General features: G+C 42.8%; 1 protein-coding gene across 12 annotated transcripts in view; it reads left to right on the top strand.

Annotated features, from left to right (window-relative positions):
• MAP4 (microtubule associated protein 4) overlaps positions 1–21311 on the top strand; it is a 150728-nt gene that overhangs the window by 108715 nt on the left and 20702 nt on the right. For 7 of the 12 annotated variants that reach the window (XM_065933810.1, XM_065933804.1, XM_065933806.1 and 4 more), the window contains exons 6-9: positions 998–1132; positions 1739–2803; positions 3533–3652; positions 5578–8892. In XM_065933810.1, coding sequence (XP_065789882.1) covers positions 998–1132; positions 1739–2803; positions 3533–3652; positions 5578–8892 — 4635 coding nt within the window. The remainder of the gene's footprint in view (positions 1–997; positions 1133–1738; positions 2804–3532; positions 3653–5577; positions 8893–21311) is intronic. The other 5 variants (XM_065933811.1, XM_065933814.1, XM_065933815.1 and 2 more) reach the window with 2 other exon arrangements.

Below are 21311 nucleotides of genomic sequence, written 5' to 3' on the forward strand. Positions count from 1 at the left end.
GTTTTTTCCCAGCTCACTGGCTAGGGAGTCACTTAGTTGCAGTGACTTCTCTCTTTACAGCATCTTTATTCTCTTCTTTTATTCTCTCTCTGCTTTATCCCAATGAATGCCCCTATCACTTCATACATAGAGTATCTCAGTAGTCACCTGTCAGAATCCTGCTCCCTTTTAAAATTATTTCTGAATATACCTGACCACTCTGACTTCTTGTTCTTTATTCATATCTCACTTTCATGATTAATACCTTAAGACAGCACCCCCCTGTCCTTTGGGGTTTTTTTGCTCTTGATTTATCTGGTTTTCCAGCTCCTTCTTCTGTTGTTTGTTCTAATCTTGTTTTACCTCTCTGGTTTACAAGACCTGTTTAAATCAGATTAATCTCATAGTCCCAGAAGCATTCATGTGCTTTTGGCATCTTCATCCTTTGCTTTGCTCAGTGCTCAATTTCCATTCCTGAAATTGACTTCTTTCTCCTCTCTTCTTACTCTTATTTCTCCTCTGAAACCTTCTGTGTCTGTTCTGGTCTTCTTCATGGTTGTTTGTAAACTCTAATAACATTTAGTCCATACAACACAGTTTTCCTTGTTTGACATATGTGTCTCTTGCCTCTCTATTATAATCCTGATGGCAAGGACCCAGTGATATTAAATCCCATGTGGTATTATGTCTGGCAGAGGACAGCATACTTTAAATGATACTTTAAATCTGTCTAGTTCTTAATAATTTACAAATCATTTTCACAAAATTGTAATTTTTGAATCTTTGCACAACACTGTAGAAGGTGGCCAGTCAATGTTGTTTAATGGTGTGACACCCTAACAATAGCCAAACCTGACAAACATCAGCAATTTTTACTTTTAAACTTTCTTGCTTTGTTTCTCATTGTTCCTTTTGACCTATGTCTTTATGGCAGTATATAAACTGATTTTAAATATCAAATGTATTTTTTCCTCAACGTTGACTGAGTTTCAAAAATGGATTTCTGTTTTACTATTAGGTATGTTACCCTGCGACACATTTGCTTCTGCAGCTGTTGTTCCTCAGGGGTGGTCTGCGGAAGCCCCAAACCCTGCACACTTGGAATCCTTCATTTCCCCCGAGGCCGTTTCACAGCCTCTGCAGCCCACAGCAGGTACATTATTAGACTCCTTTGCACTTAATAGTTACAGTATCAGTAATCATCATATAGTTTTTAGCCTTCTGCTTGCAGTATTGATAAAATTTTCACAACTGTCACAGATGTTTTTAAACTTTTGAACTTTTTGAACTTTTAAATGCTTTTAAAGTACTGATTTCACAGCTGGAGGAATTAAGTTGTAGTTGAAATACAATTAGGGTTAGAGGACAAAGACAGTCTGTAATTCAGTGCCAATTTAGAGCTCTGAGGTAGGGGGTTTCTTGATGTCCACATGTTCCCTTTCTGCCACTAATTGTGTACCTGTGTTGGTGTGTGTTTTTTGGGTTTTGGGTTTTTTTGACCTGTGTTTTTTTTTCTCTCCTTTGCCTTTCCTCCTCCACTATATGTTCTGCCAATATTTTTCATTCTTCTCAATATTGAAACTGTTGAAGAGTAGCAACAAATGCATTAACTTGACAACTTTTTAGTTATGTTTAGGACGTTGTGGTCAAAAAAGCCAGATCTCTCATGCTCTAAAAAAGTAAGTTTTGAGTTAAGAGCTATGAGCAGGCAATGATGGATCCTAAGTGTCCAACTAAGTGTCCAACTTGCTTCCATTAGAGCCAGCTGAGAAAATAGAAATGACATCAGGAGAAGAGAGAGTGCCAGCAGAAGCATTGGAGATGATGATGAAACTGCAGGCTACTGACATGGTGCCATCTCGAGAAGCAGAGGTGGTCCTGGCTAAAGATGTGGTGCCAGCCACAGAGACAGAGGTGGCGTTGGCTAAAGACATGGAATTACCTACCAAACCAGATGAGGCACTGCTCAAGGACGTGGAATCATCCATCGAATCAGATATGGCCTTAGTCAAGGATGTGGTACTACCCGTACAAACAGAGGAAACTGCACTTAAGGATGTTGTATTGCCCACAGAAGCAGATGTGTCTTTGGACGAGGACATGTTACTGTCCACAGAAACAGAGGTATCCGCAGCCCAGGACGTGCCACTGTTCAAAGAAACAGAGAGCACACCACCTATTACAGTGGATTTGGCCCCAGCTGAGGGCACGGTCCCACCTACAGACCAAGAGATGGCCCCAGTCAAGGGTGTAGCATCACTCTCAGAGATAGAGGCGCCCCTGGATGAGGACATTGTGTCATCCACAGAAATACCCTCAGCCAAAGAGATAGCCCTGTCCTCAGAAACAGAGGTGGCCCTGATCAGGGAAATGAGACCACCCCCAGAAACAGAGGCAGTTCTAGACAAGGACATGGCTGCACCTCCAGAAACAGAAGTCATCATGCCAGTCAAAGACATGGCTCCACCCCCAGGAATAGAGACGACCCTGGCCAAGGACGTGGCTCCATGTCAAGAAATAGAGGTGACCCTGGGCAAGGATACAGTTTCACCTCCAGAAACAGAGATGGCCCTGGGCAGGAATGTGTCTCTGCCCCCAGAAACAGAGGTAACCCTGGCAAAGGATGTTGCTCAGCCCCCTGAAACGGAGATGAACCTGGCCAACAATGCGGCTCTGGCCAGATTCTCAGAAGCAGAGGTGGTACCAGTTCCTGTTAAGGACGAGGAAACTGCACGGACCCAGGAAGCAACAAGTGAGGATTCCCAGTTAAAATCTCTCCAGGATGAGGGGCAGTCAGCTGTACCTCCTCTCATGGCTTCACCAGGTATGGGCTTATGTTAATTGCAACATTTCTGTCCGTGTAGTCTCCAGAAGGGTAACGGACAAGCGTCATGCTAGGTAAAATGAAGACAGCCCCACTGTACTTTGCAAGTCTACACACATTCCTGCTCCCCTAGACAGTTTTTTCTCACCTTCACCCTCCTCCAGCTGCCAGCCCCTTCTCCATCCTTGTTCTCGCTCATCTTCCTGTTTTCCTTGTAGATAATTGAAGATTGAAGTAATTAAAGAGAACTTTCACAAAATTCCACTTGCTCATGTATCTTACTACCTGTTTCTTTATCTTAGACTCTGCCTTCCCTCTTGTTGCCATCAGCAAATGGTCGTTGCTCCTAGTCATCAGGGCCAGCACCTTTGTCTTAAACTAAACCCCACCTTGTCTCCTTATGCACATTGCTCTGGCCATTCTCTCTCTTCCTGCCTCTCACCAATTTCCGCCACTCCCCCCGCCCACCCCACTTTATATTGAATCTTTCCCACCAACATAAAAACAGTTGTTATTTTTCCCTTGTGTAAAAAACCAACAACAAAAAAAACCAACCATCCCACTCCCCCTCGCCCTCCCCCTTCAAACTACCACTCCAGTTCTCTTCTGCCCTCATAGGAGCATCCCTCATTCCTGAAAAACTGTTCCCATTTCCAGTTTCTGCCAGGTGGAGAGGTAGCTGAATCAGTGCTTTTCTGAAATCTTTGTGGTTTTGACTTTTACCTTTAGAAGCAGTCATGGCCATGGGCCAAAAGCACAGCTTGCCAACAGATGAGGATTCTGTGTTAGAAGAACTAGAGCAAAAGAAACCATCCAGTCAAACTTCTGAGCTTCCTTCAGAGACTTCAGGTAAGTCAGGAAACAAAGTGGCCTCTTTGAAACCACTTAAACTGGGAAAGATGGGAAGGTGTTAGAAGACATTGTTCCTGGTTATAAGGTGGTAGTCATCAGAACCACTTACGAAGCCATCTCTCTTTCTTAACCAGATTTTGTGTTGATTAGGCAGAGTCATCTTGTTAGATATTTTAAAGTTATCATTGCATCAACCTAAGACAGCCATTTCTGTTCTATCCTGTGTCGCCTTAGGCAGGTTATTTAGTTTCCTTATATCCAGTTAACTCAGTTCTAAGACGAATGAATTGGTCACATGTTCTGTTACTCCTTGTTAGTTACAGTTCGCTCCGTGGCTCAACAGCTTCAGCCATTACCTAGGAGCTTATTAGAAATGCAGGATTGTCGGCTCCTCCTCAGGCCTTCAGTCATAACATGCATTTTAACAAGTTTCCAGATAATTCTTAAATACATTAAAGGAGCCTAAAATACTTGCTAATTTGAAAGTTGGATTATTCAGTGAGCTTCACACGGTTTTGATGCTAAGCCAGAAGCATGTACACGTGATTATCAACTTTATCAACTTAGTGATTCTTTGTCTACTATTCTGTGACTGTGGTTAGAACATGCACTTGGGGGCAGGGTCCAAGACTTAGTTCACTTGGAATCTCTACTGCTTTGAACACTGTCTAGCACCAAGTAAATAAGTATATGACTTTTAAAATGTTGTTTTAGTGATTCAGCATATCATTAAAGATTTTGCAAGTCCTTGTGTACATGTCATGCTAAGACATAAGTTCCCAGGCATGAACTCTGAAATCAAAGATTTATATAACAATTGAATTAAATAGTATAAGAGATAGCACCAAATAGCTGCTGATTAATACCCAAGTTAAATGTTATAAATGCTGTGAGTTGCTAAAGCCTAGCAATTTTCAAGAAAAACAATAATTGGCCTGAGCTATATTTAGTAAATGTTAGGATTTGGAGGACATTGGAGGGATAAAGACAAGAACAAAAGTCACTATTTAAGTATTTTCGTATTCTTTGAAGTCATTCATTGCATCAGACTTGGCAAGAGCGGTCCTAGTCTGCTCTCACGGAGTCTCTTTCCAGGATCTTGGATCCATACTGCATTCATTGACTAAGAGGCCAGAGGTGGTACTAACTGACTTCCTGAAACTTTGCCAAGGATGCTCACCTTAATGGTTCTAATTCATCACCCTATTTTCCTTATGTATATATCTCTGTCTTTTGGGAAGTACCTTTAGCAACAGAACATTGAAATTTAACACATTTGTCCTTCAAAGTAGGAGGCTATGGTTCTGAAATAGTGTGGCTATTTCTCTGGCCAAAATACTAGTTCAGTATCTTTTCTTTTTCTTCTTTTTTTCCTTTTTTTTTTTTTTTTTCTTAAAGTAGTATAGTTCTGTTCTTCTGGTCTGTTTCCCAAGTAATTGGTATAATATTGATAAGTAGTGTAATTTTGGTGACAGGCTATTAGAATTGTAAAATCATATGTATTTCATTCAGTCAATTAATGGGACCGAAAGAGGAGCTTACCATTGTTATTATCTTGTGAATTATGCACCTGTTAAAAATAATTACACATAAGCATCAGTTGAGATTTATAGGTATTTAGGTGCATATTATACAGTTCAGAAGATCTCTGAATTTCTTTTCTCAAGTTTCAATTATTTTGTAAATCTGTTTTGGAGGAAAAAAAATCTTTACCTGAGATGATGATATTGGATCTTTGTTAGATATTTGTTAATTCCAGTTAAGAGTGAGAAATGTTTTGGAAAAAACTGTTTTCCTAAATGAATCAGTTTGTGGGTTGGTGAAAATGTCACTGTTTAAATGTCAGTAAATGGATTTTTAAAAAAAGAAACAATAACCAGGGATTTTCTGTTTGGAATTTTAGCCAGCTTCATGTATTGCAGGTACCCCTCCCACACAAGCCAAACCAGCGTGCAGACCCAGTGACCGCAGGTCCACCCGGCCCACCCGGCCCAGGCCTGCCAGGGTCCCTCCTGAGCTGCTGGGGGGCTCTTCTCCACGGAAGACTCTTGATCCTGGGCTGGGCCCCTGCCCTTTGTCAGAGCTGGGTTGGGTTTCTGGTTCGTCTTCCTGTGGTGAGCCTGGGAACCAGAGGAAAACTATTCATGGTGACTTCCTTGAACCCCAGAGAGATCTTGGCAGGGAGGCCTGGGATATAGAAAGCTCACCAATGATGATGAAGAAAAAAAAGAAGAAACCAAAGCAGAAGAGGTATTCTCAACCCCGGGCTGGGGGCCCTTGGGATGATGACAATGGAGACGAGCCTAAAGGTTATTCCTTTGCCACTGACTCACAAAAGTCAGTTGTGCCCCCCAGCCAGCCCACCACTGGGGGCACAGAACATGGACTAGCCTCCAGAGAAGACTCGAAACGGGGATGTGAAACTGATTCCAGAGAAGCCAAACTGGTAGCTGAGAGCTTTGTCTCAGACAGTCTAAGTATTCCTTCACGTCCTTTGGAAGAAATCCCGAAAACTACGGTAAATTCTCAGCCCAAACAGAGAGTTGAGGCACAGGTGAACGGTAACAAGTCCGCACCACAGGGTCAGGACAAGAAATTGCTGCAAGATGAGTGCAAACTGCAGCCTGCACCCCACCTCCAGACTCCTGTGGATGAAAGCCAGACAGTCAGCTCCCTCAGTCAGAAAGGACTCCTGACAGAAGTTTCTTCATACAAAGTAGAAATTCCTTTGGAGGTCAGACCCAAAGAGGGTTGCTCTCCCATCATGAACCAAGAGGCTGTGGATGGAGTTTCAAAACCCAGTGCAGCCAAAGAACTGCCTACTTCCATATCCACTTTGACGGCAGGTGATCCATTAGGAAGCAGTCTAAAAGAAGGGAATGATGAAAGTAAAATGACTGAATTGCAGAATGACAAACAGAAAGAGTTTTCTGAAGGAGCTGAAGAGGTTAAAGAACTAAAAAAGGAAAGTGTTCCCAAGCAAAGACATGAGAACAGCATCTCTGCTTCTGAGCAGCTGCAGGACACAGTGTTAGCTCAGGCCCCTGGACTAGGGAATGAACCGTTTAAGAGAATGGCAGGTGATGGCAAAAGCAGGAAGGGAAGGACAAGTTCTGGGAAGGTGAGAGCAAGTTCTGGGAAGGTGAGAGCAAAGTCTGAGCCACCGTTCCTTGCAGACAGCCAGGACAGCAGAGCTGTCTTTGTGCCAAGTGGGAGGATGGCTACTGGGGATAAAAGCGAGGAGCTGGGGCTGGATTTTTCAAAGCAGCCAGGGACTGTGACTCAGCTCACTGAAGCAATGGTGATGGGGGAACCTAAGGAGATGACAAACCCTAGGGTGGCAGGCACCTTGCAGGCATTAATTCCTTTGGGAAGCGGGTCAGGCATGATTCAGGCTTCCAATGCTAGAGCAGAAAGAGACGCTGTAGCCACAGACATGGCAGTCGGCAGCCAGAGCAAGGAGGAAAAGTGTCCTTGGATGGGTCATGAGGCAGTTCCTTGGATTTTTGAAAAGCCTAAAAAAAGAGGCAGTGAAGGCAAAACCAAAAAGTATAAAAATAATTATTCCACACAGCCTGCTAGAATGGAGAGGAAGGAAGAAATCCTTAACCCACCTTTTGTAAGGAAGGTTGGGGTTACTGATAGTACTCCCCATCAAAACAAGGAAAAAGAACCTACTGTCCCTTTGTTGTCACGTACATCAGATACACCCACAGTGGAAGTAGTTGACCAAAAGGGTAGAAATGTTGAGGTTAATTCTTTTGAACTTGGGGCTCTTGGCGGAAATAAAACAAGCACAGGCAAGGATTCTCCTATTACTGGACTGGCAACCAAGATGACAGACGTGAGTTGCCAAGACCAAGTCCAGGGGGCAGGATTCGTTCCCTCAGTCCTGTCTGAGGAGAATGAGACAGATGTGGCCAAGGGGCACACTGCACTGGCTGACGAACCTAACAAAAGGAGCAATGATGGAAAAAGCACAAAGACTAAAAATAGTTTCCCTGAGAAGCACACTCTGGAGAATAAGATAGATGCAACAAAAATACATGTTCCCATGGAAACCATAGGGGACCACAGAATTGAAGGAATGGGCTATGTGGACGAAAATAGCAACATTACATTTACCTGCCCCAGAACTCCACCAGGGTTGATGAATAAGTCAGTCCCCCTGGAGGCTCAGGAATCAGCAGCCTGTACAAAACCACCCACTTCTACTTCTCAAGTAGTAAAGAAAGGTGATTCATTTCCAGGCACCTTGACAGAAAGTAAGCAAGAGACAGGTCCAGCCCAGATTCCCAGATTATTAGATGTAGATAGTTACAGCAAAGATGGAGTCCCAAAGGAAGAAAGACCCAAGGGTCCCTCAGCTTTTATGCCCTCTATGAGCATAGGAGGAGTTGCCGTAGAAACACTTAACAATCATTCTAACTGTCTTCAGAATAAAGGTGAGCTTGCTGGTGCCATGAAAAATGAAGCAGGGAGAGATGGAGGGCATATGATAGAAGACTCGGAGTCCACGCCCAGTGGTGCATCGAAGCACTCTGTAGAGAAAACCGCAGATCCAGCAGGGGGGCACCTTCTTTCTGGAGTGCCGATAAACGAACCCAGCCTGGCAGGTGAGGTCAGACACCTAGAAGCATGTGCAGATAGGAGTAATTTCCCAACATGTCCAGTAAACAGAGAGTCTGAGCAAGGTTCTGCTCCAGTTTCAATTCCTTGCCTACTGGGAGACAAAGCACAAAAGCCCAGTTCCTATGAGGACCAAAGTACTGAAGGTAGAGATTCCAAGGGCCCAGGTAATTTGAATAAGGAGGTAGATATGACTCTCTCGCCTCCAGAAAGTGAAAAGGATAAAAAGGATAAATTGGAAGAAATCAGTCTGGATTCTGACATCAGAGAAATGGCATATGTTTCCTTGGCACCACCAGAACTCCAGTCAGATGTCTTAGATGGCAAAATTGAAGTGACTTCTTCAGCGATGATAGATGAGTTAGTAATAACTGCTTCCGAAGCTCCTCAACTCCCAGAATCCAAAGGCAAGATCTTGGAGGCAGCTAAGAAAATGACAGAAAAATCTGAATCAAAGGCACTGGGAGAAGGGAAGAAGGAAGATAAAAGCAGAGCGGCCGAACCCATGAAAGGCTACATGAGACCTACCAAGTCCCGAGGACTGACTCCACTTTTACCAAAATCTACAATCCAGGAGCGAGAGCGGTCCAAGCAGCTCAAGTCCAGTGGTATGCATCTGCCGTGGGGAAATGTGTGTGCTTGTGGCTTTTGGTCAGCATCAAAAAGGCAAAGAGCTTGTGCTTTGGTTCCATCCAGACTCTAATCATCTTTGTTAACTGTTGATTTGTTGGCATGAAGACCTGTAATTGCTAATTACGTGTTTTCTGCGGCCAAGGCATGCCTTGTGTCCAGCTTGGGAGCTGGTGACCTGGTTGCATGCCTTTTTACCCAGCACTGAACCTTGACTTTCAGGGGAAGTTGAATTTCAAACGATGAATTGTTTAGCAGGATGCCTGTCACCATCTACAATATTCTCAATTAAACAACAAAAATAATGTGCCTCCTATATGTACAGCCAAATTTTAACCATTATTTTGTATAAGGATTCACAGGAGGAAAGAAAACATTTCGTGTCCAGCTGTGTTGGGGATTTTTTTTTTCCAGTATGCATATGTAGCTTATGCTGGTGGGATTCAATATCCAAATTGCTTTTGGAGCAAATGGAAATGGATGGCCCTTTATGGTAGCCTCCAACCAGATTGGTAGGCACAGACTTTATATATTTGTGTTTCTCATAGTGGGAAATGATCTCTCGATGACGGAGCTGTATCTGTTTTTGTTTTTTTTTTTTTTTCCCTGAAAAGTATACATCTCATCATGGCCTTTGAGGTTGTTCACAGCCTACAAACAATGCTGTTTCTTAATCACTGTTTCCCAGCTTGCATGATGTAGCTACTAACTCCAGAAGTGAAAACACGCTGGTTGGCCTTGGGGTAGCCAGTTAGGTTTTTGAAGGGGCTTCATCATGGGATGGTGTTCTGCATGGTATGGACTTGTTATTTTGGGTAGAGCTTGTGCTTTGCATGAATTTGTACCCAGTAAGGAATGTGTGTTCTGTGAGTAGAGAATGCTTAAACATTGTTATTTGCCTAAGACATTCTGATCTTTTCCGTTTTTGTATCTTCTATTAGCTACCCTATTGTCAAGGCCAGAAATGAGAATGTATGTAAAGTGCTTCCAGCTTTCATTACGATTCCCAGCCGTCTCTCTGGTTCATTAGTTGTAGCTTCTAGACCCTTTCTTTTGTTTCAGCGGTAGTTAAAACTGCTTTTAAGTTAAGTTTTCTAAACTTAGGCATCTGTTTTAGCTCAGTATTGCTGAAAAATGTAGAGGATTTGTTCTGATTGTTGAGGAAACAAGGTGGGTGCTACAGGACTTTTGGGCCCCTCCCTTGGTTAGCCACCCTCAGAGATGTGTGTTAGGAGTAGCTTTGCAGAGTGGCCGAGGAGGAATCGCTATATCTTGGACAAAATATCTTCTCTAGATTGTATCACACCTTCTCCCTAAGGACAATCTATCTTTTTTTTTTTTTTTTTTGCTAATTAAGACTTTGGTAGGTAAAATTAAAATCCTCAAAAAATTAATTTTTGAGTAGACTAATACATTCACATGGTATAAAAGGATATGCAGTAAAATGTAAGTCTGCCTCTCTCTTTTAAACCCCATGCAAGTTTCTCTCTGCAGAGGCCACCATTGTTTACAGTGTCATACACAGCATTCCAGACAATTTATGCATAAAGAATCAATGACATGTATTTCCTGATTTTATAAAAGTGAGATATACCATGCATAATGACATGTGCCTTACTTTGTAAACCTAATTATTTTAGAGCTCTTTCCAAATCAGCAAAGCAAGGGGCTTCAGTGTTTTTTAAATGTGTACATGTGTGCCATGTCATATCCCACTCTTTGCGATCCCATGGACTGTAGTCAGGCTCCTCTGTCCATGGGATCTCCAAGCAAGAATACCAGAGTGTGTTGGCATTTCCTACTCCAGGGAATCTTCCCAACCTAGGGATCGAACCCTCATCTCCTGCATTGGCACGTGGATTCTTTACCACTGGCACCATCAGGGAAGCCCCCTTTTTAATTAGCTGTATAGTATTTCATTGTATGAAAATAACCCTAATATATTTTACTACTTCTTTATTGATAGATGTATAGGTGTTTTCCTTTTTTTTTTCTATTAGAAACCAGGTACATAAACTAATCTTGTACATACAGAATGTCATACTTAAGTATATACTTTTAAAAGTACATCTATATGACAAAAAGAGGCTTTGAATTTACGCCTCTGGCTTGAAGAACGTGTTTGTCATTTTGATCGGTGTTGCCGAAGTTCCTTATCGGGCGAGAGAGGCACCAGAGCCGTTCTCCACCCTGATCTAGGCCAGTACTTGTTCCTCTGTACTTTCTCTAATAGTGTGGTTTTTCTTTTTTGTTAGGTGTGCCAACCTAATAGCTTAAAAACTTTATTCTTGGTATAAGTTTATTTTGTGTTTTACTTCTTAAATGACTTGCTTTGTTATCCAGTTTATGAAAGCCGTATCTACTCTGAGTTTATAAAAAATTTAAATTTTTTACATTTTTAATCTTTCTGATCAATGTAGAATTTGCTTATTTGTTTCTCTGTGTGTGTGTGTGTGTTTTATTTATGAAATGTGATACACAATTAGTTGGTTTTCCTACTGTGCTGGGGTACTGTGTCTCCCTCTGAAATGCCACCTTTGTTGTGCTCTTAGTAACACAGTGTGGCTTAACATATATTTTAATATCTAATCAGTCTATCCCCACATCTTGCCCTATTTTTCACAGTTTTCCTTACTCTTCTTGCTTATTATTTCATATAAACTTGACTGTTGGTTCATAGTTTTGCAGGGAGGAATCAGTCAATCTTGTTCTTGAAATCACAGTAAATGTATAGATTACCCTAGGGAGAGTTGTTGTGTATACTGAGATTTTCTGTCCAACAACATAATACATGCCATGTTCAATAATATCACACGTTTTAAGTTTATGTGTTTTCATCCCTTGCTGGTATTTTGATATATTTCCTTTGTGCACATCCTGTATATTTCTAGTAAGTGTTATTTGAAGGTGCTCAGAAAGCAGGTGAATGTTCCAGTGCAGAGAGCGTTGAGCAAGGCTGTGCTCTGAGGCAGGGGGCTGCTTTGGAATGGGGAGTGTCTGGGTTTGTCATGGGGAACGGGGCAGGATGACCCCTTATGCTCAACCACCGTCAGTTCATGTGGGCTCTGATGTTTCATGCATAACTGGTAACAGACCTGGGCTTAGTAAATTTTACTTTTGTTCCTCCCTTTGAATCGTCTCCTGTGGTCAGACGGTGTTACCCATGGTTTTCAGGGTTTGAACAATGTGTTATTAGAGGTATCCTTAAAAATAATAGCAGTTACCACCTATTGGTGAGTACTGAGTGCCTAGTTGTCTGCGGGTAGGTGGGTGGATAGTCATGTACACAAACACTTGCATTCACCCTACGGTACTTTGAAGGATTCTCCCCATTTTATGTGTGAGAAGATGGTACGGTCACACAGATAGTAATGGGGCAGAATAGAATTTGAACCCAAGTCTTTCTTTCAGGCCCATGCTTTTCTCATTCTTGCCTCAGAGGAACCTTCTAGAAGCTTTAGGTTCTTAAAAGGTGAAAGTTGATGATTAATAATTATATTTTTAAAATTCTAATACCTAAGTTGTATTACTAAGCACTTTTCTAGTTGGAAAATGGAGACACATCATGAGGACATAAACTGAATCAGTATCTAATTTAGGATTAGAATCTAGGTCTGTCAGCATTTTAGTCTCTAGGCAGAGACTGTGTTTGATTTATTCATGTGTTCTCCCTAATACCCAGCATAGAGCTTGACTTTATATATATGATGCCTAATGACAGTTTTTGAATTATAAATGAGTTACCTTTTGCTAGGCTTATCTTCTTTGGAAGTAGAGAAAGTAAATATACTGCTAAAGTCTCTTACAGCTTCATGATTCCTCTCTTCTTGTTTTTTCATGCCTTAAGTTTAGGGAAACTTCAGCAGAAGGTTCCTTTGCATATTATGCATGTTGTTCTAAGCAGGGAACATTGAGATACTTCAGGCAATCTGAGCTCAGCTTGTCAGAAAAGGACTTCTTTGGGGACTGTGTGTTTTGTGTAGGGGAGAGCTGTTTTGAAAGGGAGATCCTTCCTGGATTCTGGTATATCCGTTGGCTCTATTGTAGGTTCTCCCCCAGAAGGAAGCCAGGCGGGGCTGGGCGTGGGGCAGTTATCCCAGGTCTCCATAGACAGGCCCTTCCCTTTGCCACAGTGAGAGTCTTTTCTCCATTTTATCTGGCTGCATTCCTTTTTCTTCAGTTTGCTTGAGCCCATCTACTGTCTTAGAACAGTTGGGAATATCAGTTTATGGTAGGAAATTCTCTTGGTGTGAAACTTGAAGTAATTTATAAACACCATTTCCTAACAGTTTCAAGGCCCTTGTACATAAACAAAATATGCTCAGCAGATGAAAAAATGATTTGTAATCTTAGAGCTCACTACAATCTTACAACTGGAAATGTGCCCATTTGAGAATATCTTAAATGTAGTGCCATTTGTGAAGTTTCCTAATTGCCTTCTTCCCACTTTCCCTCTCATTTTCTGGCTTGTTTTCTTTTTACTAGCTGCATATTAATGAAGGTTATTGGGAAATTCTGTATGTTCCATAAATTAAATTAGTTATCATTTGTTGAAACTTCCTGCATGCTCAGTTAAACTGTTTTAACCCTTGAACAATTCTGTGCTACTGTTCACCTTCTTTGAACATCTAAATGTTCTGGGAAATGAGTCCAGCAAATATTGGTTGTTCTACTTTCAAAGGAGTTTCTTCCCCTCACACTCCCTCACCCCTCACTTTTCTTTCTTTTTTTTTTTTTTTTAACCCCTCACTTTTCTTTACCCTCTGACTGACAGTAGCATTGGAGGAGTCACACAGCAAATGAAAACCAAAAGCAACTTGCTTCTGACTTTTGGTGTTGTAGATATTTTTACTTCTTTAAAATATGCAGTGGACAGTAGAGGGGACTTCCATTCTTATTTTTACCTGTGACATTAAGTAGATCATTCAGCCATGAGCAGACTAAAATTGCTGGTTTTTAAGCTGTTTAGCAATGATGGTTATTAGTCTAAGTTTAGACAAAAATCTGATCGTCGTATAAACATTGTCTATTGCTCTGCAAATAGTGGACACTCAACATGATTTGGATTTTTTAGTATTTAGTTCATTCATTGAACAAACATTTTAATATATCATTACTCTCACATTCTAAGGGTAAATTGAGAAGACACATCCTTTACGCCTCAAGGATTGTTGAGTAAGGAGATAACATGTAAGTTTTATTCTAGTGAGAGACGTTCTATAATAGTTTGAGCTATGGGAATACAGAGCAGAAAGTAACTTAAGTCCTCTTAGGAGAGCAAGAGAAAGCTTTCTGGAGGACATGACATTTGGTGGGTCTGGAAGTTTGAAGGGCTAGTAAGCAAGGTATTCTCTTTTCAGGGAGACTGTGCCTGGCTCAGTACTCAAAGGCCTGGGATTTTTAAGTTGTACTTCTTGAAGGACTTTCATCTATAAACATTTTAATACTTTGGCCTGTTAAATGACAAAAACAATGCAATTTAGTATTGAACTTGATGTCCTTAACTTAAGGGAGAACAATCCATGGATTGGGGGAGTACTGTGGAGAGCAGTGGACCACTTTTCCTGAGAGATTCTTTGAGCAAGAGTGAGTTTTATAGAGTTTTATAAGTGGCAACTGGGGGAAGTAGAGCATGACTGGTTTTTGAGGCCTAGGGTTTCCTTATATAAGGCTGGCAGGTCCTGTTTTCTAGGGTAAGGTGAACTGGCTGAAACTGAGTTGGAGGATTGTGTTTGGTGTGTTTTAGGTTTGACAGGTGCTTCCCATTTCAGCCTGATTTGGATTCAGGGGCGACTGAGGTGGCATCCATTTTGTGGATCCTGGTAAATTACCTTTATCAAAGGTCATGTAAATCAGGTAACTAGCTTCATTTTTTTCCTTCTCTGCTTCCCAACTTTTGAGAGTTAATCAGGAAGAATCATGATTTTCTTGAGTTAAACATATACTAAGAAATGGTTCTAAAATTTAGTAGAATATGAATTTGAAATATTTTTGCATACATGTATATTTATATATAAACACAAGCAGCCTTCTAGGTAAGAAACTAGATTGCAACTTCACAATCTTTAGCTTTTATTAGTGAAGAATGTTATCCATCATTGTAACCGGTAGACTTACTGATTTCATTGTAATGATAATTTATTAGAAATTGTTTCCTGGAGACAGTAACTGGGAACATTTGGTCAATCTGGGAAGTAGTCTTGTTCCCTTGGTAACTGAAAGAATGCAAAGAAACCAGTTGTGGAGCATATCAAAACCAAGGCCTTGAACGGTTGAGTACAAGCTCAAGACGAAGGGCAAAAAACCAAAAACATCTGCCAGGGCATCTGCTGAGATCAAGTTGTGTCAATGCCCTTGAAAGCCTGACAAGTCATTATACAGTCTGATAAAAGAACCTTAGAGGTTACCTTCTGACCATACACGGGAGAGAGTCCGTGCACTTGCCTCAGACTCAGACATAATGGAACTTAAAAACCTTCAGCCCGAAGGGCATTTCGAATCACCACTTGTCTAGATGAGTTTAATGATGGGAGAGATCAGGCCAAATGATAGAAGTCTGTGAACGGAATCTGTCCATTTCTCCTTGAGCAGAACTTTTTTACGAGCCTACTTAATATACTCCCAACACTGCTGGGCCCCTTCAGAACAGAGGTGGACAGATCTTATTCTTGCCTTCTAGAAGCTTCCACGAAAGGCACATAAGGAAAAGATTATGGTGTAGTTTCCAAATCCTGAGAAGAGGTAGGTCAACTATAGTTCTATGACAACATGAAGAATAGAGTTTGGGAGTTGGAGGTCTAGGAGACTTTACAGAGGAGGTGATGTTTCTGTGGGTTCCGAATGAGTAGGATCAGAACCCAGAGGCAAGGAATTCTAGTGGCAGCTGAGTCTAGAATTTGCGTCCTCAGGTTCTTGAGCACATTTCTTTTTGCCTGGGCATGCTCATCCTTTTAAGACTTCAGGTTCCTCATTCACCAACTTGATAAACTATCACAGTGACTGATGAGGCTTGAGTTCCTTGACACAGCTGCCTCCTGTGGGTGAATATGCATTTGTGAGTGAGATTGTGTCTGTAATTCTGAATTGGACTAGGGTACTGTCTACGGCCATACCACCCTGAACGCGCCCGATCTCGTCTGGACTAGGGTACTGACAGGGCCTTCCTCAGATTTTACTGATTATTCTGTACTAGGTTTTTCTCTTGGTTTGCCATCCAGGTAGCACCTCATTGGGAGATAAATAAACCCATTCATTCTTGTTCCATGTGGTCGCTTCCTTGCTATGTACTGTAAAGCAGTTGTATAATGAAACTGTAAGCCACTCTGTCCCCTCCCTCTTGAAAAGCCTCTGGATCCCCGTGTTTTCTTAGTGAAGCAGGAGGACCTGCTTGTGCACTCAGAAGCAGCCTAAAGGGATGCTCTCACAGTTCTGAGAGCTGTAACAGGATGCCAATGTGAATATAAGTTCTCTTGAGAAAGCAAAATAGTAACAGAAGATTGCTAAGGAATAAGACACACTTTCCTCATTCCTTTAAATACAAAATTTGACTGTTTTGTCATTAAGCCTGTCTGTAACCTAGACTCGCCTTTTATTTTTTCCCATTGGTGATGAGAATTATCACCCTGTTGGTACCACCTGCATTTTTCATTTTATTATACCTCTTGCTTGTTTTTCCTTGGTGAGAGCTTTGCTGTAGAGTAAGGTGACCCTATTTTATTGCCAGTGCACCTTTGTTGTGCTTTCACCTATAATACCCCTGAGCTGCTTAAGGTTAAGATGAAGGATCAGTATATATGAGTTCAGATTATGTTCAGAACAGAGGTTAAATTCACATTTTTTCCAGCATTGCAGCACTGCCACTTCTGACCATGAACATAGCCCTGTATCAGGTACTGATGTTAATGCAGGAAGCATATTAGATATGGTTCCTGCACTCTAGTTGGGAACTTGAGAAAATTATGTGAAGGGTATGAATAGTAAGCAGAGAAGGCAAGTAATGGGGACAGATGCCCCAGTTAAAGAAATTTTCTTGCGCTGGCATAGAACGATCTTAACTTGCCCTTTTTTTCTAAAAGCATTATTTAAAAACTATAATCAGATCATTGCAGTCGATGGCAAATGGCTTTTTAAAAATCCATTTTAAAAAGAAAAAATAACTTTTCTTCATCTTAGAAAAAGACATCTCTTGTGCTCTTGATAGAATATTTCACAATATCCTATGTTAGTTCAATTAGGGACTTGCAGGCCAGGCAACAAATCTCAGCTTTGTTCAAGGCAGAGTTTGACCTGTATCCTTTCAGTGTAACCTTTTCTCTGAGACCTTTTTCTCGTAGTTCCTTCAGTCCTGGAAGCACAGTTTGTAAATTCAAAGCTCGGGATAGCAAAGAACTACTGAATTATATAGGGGCAGTGGGCTCTGGCGGGTCACAGAGTGCAAGGATCCCTAAGTGCTGGAGGTCCAAGAAAGATGAGCTGCTCCAATGTGTTCCTGTGGCGACTCAGTGATCAGCAGGCCAGAAAGAGCAGGGCTGGTGCAGGAAGGAGAGACAGCTCGTCCAGGGAACCAAGAGGCAGCAGGGGCAGGAGTAGAAGTGCGAGGGACGTATTGTCACGCAAGTGTCTTTCAACTGGGATACATGTCGCCAAAGCGCTGATCACGGAAGCCTTTGAATGAGCCGTTTGTTAGACTTTTGCACAATGCAGAGCTTCAGATGGAGCGTTCACTGGGCTTTGGGGACTCAGTCAAGTCAGTTTTCAAGTGAATTTGACAAGTTGTTATGACAGTGAACCTACTCTTTCCCCGAGGAATGAATGTCTCCAATTTTGATATTACATGGAGGGTTTTGTGGTTTGGTTTTTTTTAAGTGAAATTATGAGCAATTTTTTATAGAGTCATTGTTCTTCAGGGGTTGCCGCTGAGGATTGGCAAATGAGTCTTATTTTTAAAACAGTTTTGTTGAGTGGGTAAGTGTGGAAGCGTGAGCATAATGTCAGATAAACGAGTATGTGGGTATACATGTATCTGTATTGGTGAAAGCCAGCATCATTACTATCCTCCGTACCCAGATTAGCACCATCCCATCTTTAAAATTGCAGATCTAAACAGCATGCCAGTTAGCAGAAAATTATATTTTTACTTTTAACAGTAACATTCAGTTGTACAGAAAGGAGTAGGTTCCTTGCTTTCTCTTTCTTTTTCATTCATTCCTTCTTTCCTTTTACACTAGTAGATACATTTAGCACCCAACTGCTCATGGAGAGAGGAGTGTTGGGGGGGGGATGGGTTTTGTCATGAATGCTGGGGACTCAGTGTGATGTCACTGCCAGCTATGTGATCGTAGGTGGTGTGAGAGCTCCGGGCGCGAGGCAGGGAGAGCAGTGGAAGAGGCGATGTCGCTCTCACACAGGCAGCCAGCCTCGCACGCCGCCGCTCCCAGCCAGCTCCGTCAGGGCCAGCCCACACAGTGCCGGGCAGACTCTCCGAAAGAAATGAGCCAAGCCGGGTTTGAGTGGCAGAGGACAGAGGGCAAGCTGAATGAGATCGGGCTGAATGTCAGCATGGACGGGCAGCTGAAAGACGGGCTTGTGAAGAATGCCAGCTTCCTGGAGCAGAATAAGCTCTGCTTCTTTGAGGGGAAGCTAGACAAAGAGCTCGGCATTGAAGCGCAGGGCAAGGAGTATCAAGCCACCTCGGGTCACCTTGCGAGCAGGTATGTGATTGCAGACACCTACCATCCCTCAGAGGGGAGCTCGATGTACCAGAAGGTGGCCGAGTTCCATCTGGGACCCAGAGAGGGGCCAGACAAAAACAAAGCCACTACAGTCCTGGGGACAGTGATGGGGAAGAATGCGCCGGAGACTGAGAGCCAGCCAGATCTGCATTTCCCCAGGGCTGCTGACATGCCCACCCAGTATGTTAAGGAGCAGGAAACCAGTGTTTGGAACCCCAACTTTCATCCAGTGTCAGAGGCTCAAGTCCCTCTGCACCCAAGGGAAGGAACTCCAGGAAAGGAGAATGGCATCCCTGCCAGCTGCCGGGCGATTGGGGTGGAGAGTGACAGCTCCAGGCAGCTCGAATGTGAGTTTTCACTGCCAGTGGCGGTAGCCCACCCAGCCCCAACTGTTGAGCACTCACCCCCTGCCATTCCACCAATCACGAGGGTCGAGTTCACCCCAGAATGTTGGGATGCCAGCTCTCATATCCAAGTCCATGATAAGGAGGTAGAGAAATTGAGTTTTCCTGAGGCAGGGGCTTCACTTGAGCAAGCCCCACAGCAGAAGAAGGCAGTGCGCCGAGCCCTGTCTGAATGTTCTCACCTCTCAGTGCCCCCGGCTGTCAACCTTGGAGACAAGTATCCTGAACGTCCCGCCCAAGATCTTTCTTCTGGCCTGCTGCCCCTCACCAGTAGCCCAGTGCCGAGTCCCACACCCAAAAAACAGGGGGCTTCTGCCATTAGACGCTCTATGACGGTGGCTGAGGAGCAGACAACCAGGCACAAATTGAACCCTGGAGAACTGCCCATTCTGTCTACTGAAGAGACACCTCCTTTCAACTGTGAGGAACCAGTGGCCAAGAAGAGAGAAGAATTGACCCACTTCGGCAACAACCACAGTAGCAGCAACAGCTCTGGGAAGAGGGAACTGGGCACTGCTGGGTTCTCTCTCCCTGGTAAGCTGGAGCAGATTCCTGAAGTGAGCAGCACAGAGAAAGGACAGGAAGATACTAGTGAAACAAGAGCGGATTCATGCTCCCAGGTCTGCCAGGGAGGTGAGAAACAGCCAGGACAGCCGGTTCTGGCAGGGAAAAAGGAAATCGAGGTCACTGCAACCCTGAGCATTCCATCGTTCCTGTGTGAAGAGACCCCACGTGATGGTATGTTTCTAAATTTTACCTCCATGGGGAACAAGCAGACAGCAAGGAAGGAACCAAAGTGACAGATTACCGGCAGGAGCCTTAGGCAGCTCATTCCTGCTGGAATCTATGACTGCTTGGGGAAAGCTGAATTCCCTTGCATCGGAAGGTTGGGGAGAGTGAGACGAGAGAGTGCACAAAGTGACTCCAGCTGGGTCAGCCTGCATGTCTGCTGGCGTGACAGATGGTGTGGACTGAGGACGTGGGCTGATTGGGGTCAGGGAGGGGTGGGCTTAAGACACACAGCCCCTTGTTTGACCTCATGTCACCCTGCCCAACCCACCCCCCATCCTCCCACCCCTCAGCTCTCTGTTGGTTTGAACCAGATGATTCCCAAGCCCTAAATCATCCAATCACAACTGATTGACTTCCTTGCTTGAAAATCTGTCACTGTGGACTCACAATGGCTTTATCAGCACTAGCGTCGTCTCATTAAGTAGCGCAGTCTGGGTGCGAGCTCTGTTTCCCATTTTGCTTTTGAGAATGTCTTACTTTTGTTTGAGCTGAAAAAGAGCCTTGTAAAGCTGGCTATTTAATATTCTTTTCCTGTTACTCATGTTTGACCCAGTCTTGCTTCTAGTTTTCTCTCTGTGTATGTGTGTTAGGAAGATTTGTGGGGAGAAGGGGAAGAAAGGGGAAGAGGAGAGAGGAGAGACTTGCAGTTAATAAGCAGCTGAAGGCTGCAGTTCTTGCGGCTGCCCCTATGTCTTCTTCCTCGCCCTTTATTCTCTTCCCCTTCCCCAGCCCCCCCACCGGTCTTATTGTTGGTGGTCTACAAAAGCTTGCTTTCCTCTGAGTCCAATTTGAGCACAAAGGATCAGGATTTACAAGCTACTTAATGGAGATTGAAAATGTGTGTTTTGTTTGTTTGTTTTAAGAAAGAAAATAGCCTTTTTCTGGGAACCATTTCCTCTAGTATTTATACCTCTCAGTACATTTTTTCAAAAAATTTTAACTTTTTTCCTTAATATTAAGAGTATTTTCTCGGGGAAGGGTAAGTGGAAAGGACCCTTGAGGACTGATAGTTTTGTGTGTTTTTTTTTTTAATGGAGATGGCCAAATAAACATCATATTTCCTTTATGATTTTTTATAGACTCAAGTGTTCTATGCTGTAGCTTCCTTCTGTGGTGGCAGAACTGTAAGGTCCTCGTGGATAGGATTGTCTCATAATTTTTTCCCTTGATCACCACGTGCCCAATTCAGTGTTGTATACCTTCTAGGTGGTAATAAATGAAGATATTTGTTTATTTCAGAACAACTTTGTCCTAGTTCACACTAACAGAAATTCCTGCTGGTAGGAAAAGAAAATGTCAGATGACTGACAAACCTCACTGATCTGTTCACCTTATAAATGTTTGAATGCTGACTGCTAAAATTTGTAGATAAAACTATATAAAGATTCATTATTCAACATACATATCATATGCCAGTCACTTCCTAGGCACCATCAAGTGACTAGCTGGGCTGGGCAAGGGTCAGGAGGG

Source organism: Muntiacus reevesi, chromosome 4, assembly GCF_963930625.1.
Source record: "Muntiacus reevesi chromosome 4, mMunRee1.1, whole genome shotgun sequence".
Lineage (NCBI taxonomy): Eukaryota > Metazoa > Chordata > Mammalia > Artiodactyla > Cervidae > Muntiacus > Muntiacus reevesi.